The sequence below is a fragment of the Denticeps clupeoides genome, chromosome 16, assembly GCF_900700375.1.
Source record: "Denticeps clupeoides chromosome 16, fDenClu1.1, whole genome shotgun sequence".
Taxonomy (NCBI): Eukaryota; Metazoa; Chordata; class Actinopteri; order Clupeiformes; family Denticipitidae; genus Denticeps; species Denticeps clupeoides.
In genome coordinates this window covers 2,991,067-2,999,103 of record NC_041722.1, presented here as the reverse complement: position 1 = coordinate 2,999,103, position 8,037 = coordinate 2,991,067, and the positions used below count along the sequence as shown (strand labels likewise).

The following is an 8,037-nucleotide window of genomic DNA, read 5'->3' as shown; positions in this document are numbered from 1 at the left end:
ACAGTACTCAATTGCAATGCTATATGTACTTTTTATTTCAGTTCTGTTTTTTTTATTGTTCTCTTGTAATTTATACGTAGTATACTGTTCATTTATACATAGTATTATATTTTACAACTTTTATTTCTTTAATTTCTTATATAATCCTGTTCGGATGATTTGCATAGAGCATGTCAGCTTCTGCCCTCTAAACCAGGCATTGGAGTATACATTTCATGAAAATAACCCTCGTCAACATCATCATCGCCATACAAACTCTGTAAGACGCAAAGGGACGCGAGTGTGCGCATTCAGAACCGTGGAGAGCGCCCTCGGCTCGGAGGCTCTGATTGGCTAGACGGAAATCTCGCGAGATCACAGTGCCTCTGCTATTGGTCGGCGTCTCGACGACCGAAAAGGAGGAGCGCGACTTTGTGTTTACTTCAACTTCACCGACCTCAGCTGTCAGATAAAAAGACCAAACGGTAACCGGAAGAGTTGATTTGTTTATCTGTATTATTATTTTTATTATATTTGACAGAGACGCGAACGAGTTGACATGCACACGGGTAACAGGGCGCTGTAGACAGCAGCCTGGCGAGGTAAGGAGATTATTTTGCGGATCTGTAACGTTAATTCCAGGCCCGCCGGCTCAGGTCGTCTTGACATGGTGGCTGAAAGAGTGAAAGACGAATAACGGGAAATAAATTCTACAAAGACAGATGGGGATACAACGAGGAAGTGTTTTTTCATGTTTTATTTCTTTAGGTTTGTTTCCATGGTTGCCTGATCCCAATGCCAATCTTAATTCCTCTTGACACGTCCGCGCTCCCTAATCCCGTCAAGGAAATGTTCTGTGGATTAACTCCTCCATCACTTCCTTTCTGCCCTCTGTAGTTAAAAGTTGCAACCAAATAATCCATCGTTCATTCTCCAATCATCATTTTCACACACATCCATCTACAGCAACAGCGTGTTTAAAATATGTGGAGGATGCTCGATTTTAAACTTTTAGGATATATGTCCTACAGGACATGAGGGACGAGATACAACTGTGGTTACCAGTGGTGTGTGGTTACCTGTGTATTTTAACACACAGATAACACACTTTATTCTTTCATTAGCAGAGTTCTCTGTGTTCTTTTGGTGGGAGAATTCACTTTCCCTGACTGAAGGTTTGTTCATTCAGACCCTCAAGAACCGGCAGTCTAATGGCTGGTAAGGACAAGTCTGTAGAGGTTTACAAAATGTCCTTGTCACGATTGAGGATGATTTTGAGAGTTTTTAGATGCACATGGTTCTCATTTCATTGCAGAGAACAACTTTCCTCCTCTTCCGGGCTTCATCCCTCTGAGACCCTGCTTCTACCAGAACTTTGAGGAGATCCCGGACCAGCACCGCACCATGTGCAAGAGGCTGTACCATCTGTGGATCTGTGAGGGATTGCCATACTTTCTTTTTTATCTTTTTTAACACACACACACACACACACACGCACGCACTACTTGCAGGTCTTGTGGTAAATTATTCTGAACTCCTTTGATGACCTGCGTTTTCCTACCAAAAAAAGAAAGGAAAAGAAAAGGTCACACAATCTCTGGTTCAGAATAATTCATTGCAGTTGGTCATGATATAATTAATCCTGCTTTTTTTCTACCTTTGCATAAATGTTGGATTTCTTTTGCTACCGTCTGCAGTACACTGATGCTTGTACACTGTAGTGACTCTGAAGAAGATAAATGTTAAACATTCTTTTGTCACTCGTAGTGAACCTGTGTCTCTGCCCCGCCTCCCTCGCTCTGCTGATTCACTGAAACTTCCCAAAAACTCCACAGTCTTGCAAAAGCCTGCATTCGAAACTTTCCAGATGGGAGTCAATGACCTCCCAAAACACACTAACAATTATGATAAGCATCATTTTATAGATCATGTTCCTGCATGATGGGCCTGCTTTTTAGGGTGCAGTAACAGATGGGAAGTGTTCACTAATGTGACATCAAGTGCATCTTCAGGATAAATAAACAGTACTATTTTCTAGTTACCTGCATTTTGGAAAGGAGGAACCGACTTCCCACTCAACCCTTTTGTTAGTGTGTGTTTCTGAATCCCAAAAGACAATAATAAAATTGATGTTTTAAGGAGAAGGTTTAAAATGAGTGGAGCCAATAGCAAAGGCTCTCATGTGCCCTGCTTCCACTTATTGGATGATTTAAACCCTCTCCTGTCAACATGTCACATGCGCAAAGAATTTTCTTGGATCAAAAGTATTTGTTGTAGTCATATCAGTAAGAGGACAAACAAAGGTCTTATTAGCAGGATAATCTTATCTTATCTTACTAGACCAAACATGCTAATACATTATCAACACTTTAACTTGAAGACTTCAGACTGGCGAGTGAGTGAATCTGACACTTATGTGCTTACATAGTGCTGCAGAAATATTCCCTCCATGTGTTTAAAGGTTTAACGTGTCATGAACGTAAAAAAAAAGATCGAAATATTTTTTCCTCCTTGCTCAGTGCTGGAAGTCGAGGTGTCTTCTCAGGCAACTAAATTGATGTGGAGTGTTCGCCTCTGGCTGTTCCATGTGGGTGGATGAGACTAAAGTATTCAGGCAACTCTGATTACGGCCAATTAAAAGTTCAGGAAAACACGGAGGCTAACATCTTGAAAAATGTGTTTACATAAACAGTGCGCACGCACACACACACACACACACACACACACACACACACACACACACACACACGCGCGCAAATAGGGCCAAGTCAAAGAACTGGAACAGAAATAGATTGCTTTATGCATCTGCATGTGTGTGTGGGTGTGTTTGTCACAATGTATTTTCTGTGGGTGAATGAATGAATGTGAGTCTCACCTCAGTCTGTGTCATCTCTCTTTCTCCTTCCGTCAGTCCACTGTGCCACACTGGCGGTGAACTTCATTGGCTGCTTGGCCTGGATGTTTGGTGGAGGCGGAGTCACTAATTTTGGGATGTCCATCATCTGGCTGATACTCTTCACACCATGCTCTTATGTATGCTGGTTCAGGCCCATCTACAAGGCCTTTAAGTACGTATGTGTGATCAACATTATTCTGTTTTTTTTCAGTTCATTTAATAATTATGTAGGTACAATTGCACACTGAAACTGTCATTAATTCTTTATTATTTGTTAGAGAGTTTTTATTGGGACCAGTTTTCTTTTCAGTATGAATATGCCTCTCACTCACCTTTTATTTTACCATGGTCTCTCCAGGACTGACAGCTCCTTTAACTTCATGGCGTTTTTCTTCGTCTTCATGGCCCAAGTGTTTATCAGCATTATCCAGGCAATTGGCATCCCAGGCTGGGGAGTCTGGTATGTGAATAAAAACACATACGAGGAAACAGTTAATTCAGCAGCAGCACAGTTAGAATTGTTCATGCCAAATGACAACATTGTTACATCCTATAAACCATTCATCGTCATTATGGCTGCAAACATTATTTTAAAGGCTGTGTGAACCTTGTCTCACTGTCCTCAAACTTCCTCTCAGTGGTTGGCTTGGCACCATCACCTTTTTCGGCACCAGCATTTTCGCCTCCATCATCATGCTGATTCCCACGCTCATGTTTACAGCGATGGCCACGTTGTCATTTCTGGCTCTAACTAAGGTACATTTCCTCAACTAGGACACTACACTCAATGATATCCGTATTTACACAGATTTATCAGTCACGACCACCTCATGTTTACATTTACAGCATTTTGTCCAGAGCAACTTACATAAGTGCTTTAAATATCCATCATTGAAATTCCTCGTTTGGTTCACTAGGACTCAATCTGTAGATACAGTTCGCATAACAACTCAGAACCTTCTTTTAATAGAATATAGAAAGTGTATTTTTAGTCCAAAAATGTTTTAAACAGGAATGTTTTTTGTTTGCTCTTGAAGAGCCAACTGTTCAGACATCTACTGGAAGTTCATTCCACCACCTAGTCTCCAAGACATAGATGAGTCTAGATGAATGCTTTCCTGGTACCTTGAGAGATGGTGGTACCAGTGGAGCACCTCGATCAGGGAGATTGAGGTGCAGAGTGAGGAGTGATGAGGGATCTGAGGCAGGAGAGTGCTGACCCTTCCATAGTTTTGTAAGCAAGTGTCAATAATTTAAACCTGATTCGAGCAGCTACGGGAAGCCAGTGGAGGGAACGCAGCGTTGGAGTGGTGTGGGAGAATTTGGGAAGGTTCTGGATCAGCTGGAGAGGTCGAGTAGCGCTAAGAGGAAGAGCAGTAGTCCAGTTTGGAGATGACCAGAGATTGGACAAGTATCTGAGTAGACTGTGTTGATAAGAGTGAACAAATCCTCCTAACGTTGTAGAGAAGGAATCAACAAAAATGAGCTTTCTGTATTTTAATTCCATTATCTTTCCAGGTACACAACTTTTACCGCGGCAGTGGCGGCAGCATGAGCAAAGCGCAGGAGGAGTGGACCACGGGGGCCTGGAAGAACCCGTACGTGCAGCAGGCGGCGCAGCAGGCTGTTGTCGGGGCAGCCCAGGGCGCCATGCATCAGGACCAGCAGTACTCCACACCACCCAACTACGACTACAGTAACCAGATGTAGCCGGCGAAGCGATCGGCACACAATCACATTTATCCTGGTGGCCTGTGGCGCAGAACCCGGCAATGTTCCAGATTTCATCACGTGCAGACACACACATTTTTTTTATATAGCGAAATTTTTGACTAAACAAATCACAGAGCATGTTTCACACACACATACACACACACACACACACACACTGAAGGGAAGAGAAGAGTGTTAAAACGTAAACGTATGCGTTTAATATTTTCCTCTGTATCATGACTGCAGTTACACTCCCTGCAGAACGTGCACTGTGATTGGCTGTCGGCCTCTAGCTCCTGATTGGCTCCTGTGTGTTCCTGCTCATAATCAGCAGCGGATAATCCTCCAGGCCACAGCCCAGCTTTTGATGGCTGACTTCCAAATCTGATTCCTGAACACAGACCTGGCTGTCCCTGAGAAGTGGAAAAATAAAAACCCCAAACGTCCGGTTGTTATGAAATGAAACACAATTAACCTGCCGCTCTGTGATTCCAGTGAACCAAATCCCTCACGACTACAGTTCATATGACAGGGAGAGAGAAAAACAAATTCCTTTGAACGTCACAATTTAATAGAAAAGGTGTCAGTCAGCAAAAAAGAGAGAAAACAGTGATTTGTTTTGTCTTGGTGTAAGTCTTCAGTGCTGGAAATTGTTTGTCCGGCTTATGCATATTAGCCATAAGCTTTGAAAATTGTGCTACTTCAGTGATCTGCTGTGGACGGCATTTAGAGTTTCCGGACTTACATACCAAATGCGAGGAGCTACAGTCAACTTAACACGTTACGGGCAAGATTACGCTGATTAATTATTAGAATATGTTAAGGAGACGGCTCAGACAGGACTGACTGCTTTAATTTCCTGGACTTTAACCAGAAACGGCCATTAAACTCTAACCACTGTAGAAGGATGTAACATAACAGCCAAAGACACTTTTTCAGATTCATCATTAACGATAGGTCATTTTTTTCTCTGACAGAGCAAAAGCTCATTTGTGCGCTAGTTGTGTGGACTGGAGTCTGTGTTTTAAGCTGTGTTGTGTGTAGAGAGGGAAAACTGTCAACTCGAGTCACACATTTGTGTGGAAGTATTACTCTGAAGCGAATTCTTTTAATGCTTGAGTGAGTGGTGAATCCTGACGCATTAAAATGAACAGAAAGTCACGACTAAGATCCAAAAATGGAGCAAGGTGCTCAATAAAATGCAGTTATTATCTTATTATCCTCTTGTTATCATTGAAATTCCTCGTTTGGTTCACTAGGACTCAATCTGTAGATACAGTTCGCATAACAACTCAGAACCTTCTTTTAATAGAATATAGAAAGTGTATTTTTAGTCCAAAAATGTTTTAAACAGGAATGTTTTTTGTTTGCTCTTGAAGAGCCAACTGTTCAGACATCTACTGGAAGTTCATTCCACCACCTAGTCTCCAAGACATAGATGAGTCTAGATGAATGCTTTCCTGGTACCTTGAGAGATGGTGGTACCAGTGGAGCACCTCGATCAGGGAGATTGAGGTGCAGAGTGAGGAGTGATGAGGGATCTGAGGCAGGAGAGTGCTGACCCTTCCATAGTTTTGTAAGCAAGTGTCAATAATTTAAACCTGATTCGAGCAGCTACGGGAAGCCAGTGGAGGGAACGCAGCGTTGGAGTGGTGTGGGAGAATTTGGGAAGGTTCTGGATCAGCTGGAGAGGTCGAGTAGCGCTAAGAGGAAGAGCAGTAGTCCAGTTTGGAGATGACCAGAGATTGGACAAGTATCTGAGTAGACTGTGTTGATAAGAGTGAACAAATCCTCCTAACGTTGTAGAGAAGGAATCAACAAAAATGAGCTTTCTGTATTTTAATTCCATTATCTTTCCAGGTACACAACTTTTACCGCGGCAGTGGCGGCAGCATGAGCAAAGCGCAGGAGGAGTGGACCACGGGGGCCTGGAAGAACCCGTACGTGCAGCAGGCGGCGCAGCAGGCTGTTGTCGGGGCAGCCCAGGGCGCCATGCATCAGGACCAGCAGTACTCCACACCACCCAACTACGACTACAGTAACCAGATGTAGCCGGCGAAGCGATCGGCACACAATCACATTTATCCTGGTGGCCTGTGGCGCAGAACCCGGCAATGTTCCAGATTTCATCACGTGCAGACACACACATTTTTTTTATATAGCGAAATTTTTGACTAAACAAATCACAGAGCATGTTTCACACACACATACACACACACACACACACACACTGAAGGGAAGAGAAGAGTGTTAAAACGTAAACGTATGCGTTTAATATTTTCCTCTGTATCATGACTGCAGTTACACTCCCTGCAGAACGTGCACTGTGATTGGCTGTCGGCCTCTAGCTCCTGATTGGCTCCTGTGTGTTCCTGCTCATAATCAGCAGCGGATAATCCTCCAGGCCACAGCCCAGCTTTTGATGGCTGACTTCCAAATCTGATTCCTGAACACAGACCTGGCTGTCCCTGAGAAGTGGAAAAATAAAAACCCCAAACGTCCGGTTGTTATGAAATGAAACACAATTAACCTGCCGCTCTGTGATTCCAGTGAACCAAATCCCTCACGACTACAGTTCATATGACAGGGAGAGAGAAAAACAAATTCCTTTGAACGTCACAATTTAATAGAAAAGGTGTCAGTCAGCAAAAAAGAGAGAAAACAGTGATTTGTTTTGTCTTGGTGTAAGTCTTCAGTGCTGGAAATTGTTTGTCCGGCTTATGCATATTAGCCATAAGCTTTGAAAATTGTGCTACTTCAGTGATCTGCTGTGGACGGCATTTAGAGTTTCCGGACTTACATACCAAATGCGAGGAGCTACAGTCAACTTAACACGTTACGGGCAAGATTACGCTGATTAATTATTAGAATATGTTAAGGAGACGGCTCAGACAGGACTGACTGCTTTAATTTCCTGGACTTTAACCAGAAACGGCCATTAAACTCTAACCACTGTAGAAGGATGTAACATAACAGCCAAAGACACTTTTTCAGATTCATCATTAACGATAGGTCATTTTTTTCTCTGACAGAGCAAAAGCTCATTTGTGCGCTAGTTGTGTGGACTGGAGTCTGTGTTTTAAGCTGTGTTGTGTGTAGAGAGGGAAAACTGTCAACTCGAGTCACACATTTGTGTGGAAGTATTACTCTGAAGCGAATTCTTTTAATGCTTGAGTGAGTGGTGAATCCTGACGCATTAAAATGAACAGAAAGTCACGACTAAGATCCAAAAATGGAGCAAGGTGCTCAATAAAATGCAGTTATTATCTTATTATCCTCTTGTTATCATGTTGTTTATTATAGCATTCTTTTTTTTGTAAAACTTTGTGTAATTTAGTCACAGAAATTGAAGTGTTCTACATGACAGGGATCCTTGTTGTAAGAAGTCAAATAAAAATGGGATGTAATGCACAAAAACAATCATATTAAACATTACATACTACTGACAA

At 42.5% G+C, this 8,037-nt stretch overlaps 1 protein-coding gene across 4 annotated transcripts; it reads left to right on the top strand.

Annotated features, from left to right (window-relative positions):
• The first annotated feature begins 375 nt into the window (after window positions 1-375).
• scamp5b (secretory carrier membrane protein 5b) lies at window positions 376-8,037 on the top strand. Of its 4 annotated transcripts, none has more exons than XM_028957151.1 (7): window positions 376-464; window positions 1,107-1,197; window positions 1,295-1,414; window positions 2,891-3,047; window positions 3,234-3,335; window positions 3,514-3,631; window positions 4,394-4,585. In XM_028957151.1, the coding sequence occupies exons 2-7, from the start codon at window positions 1,191-1,193 to the stop codon at window positions 4,583-4,585; spliced, it is 696 nt and encodes a 231-aa protein (XP_028812984.1). In that variant the 5' UTR covers window positions 376-464; window positions 1,107-1,190. The 4 variants fall into 4 exon arrangements, with proteins under 4 accessions (XP_028812984.1, XP_028812987.1, XP_028812983.1 ...); XM_028957154.1 differs by having other exon boundaries at window positions 383-464; window positions 1,104-1,197; window positions 4,394-8,037; XM_028957150.1 differs by having other exon boundaries at window positions 443-581; window positions 1,104-1,197.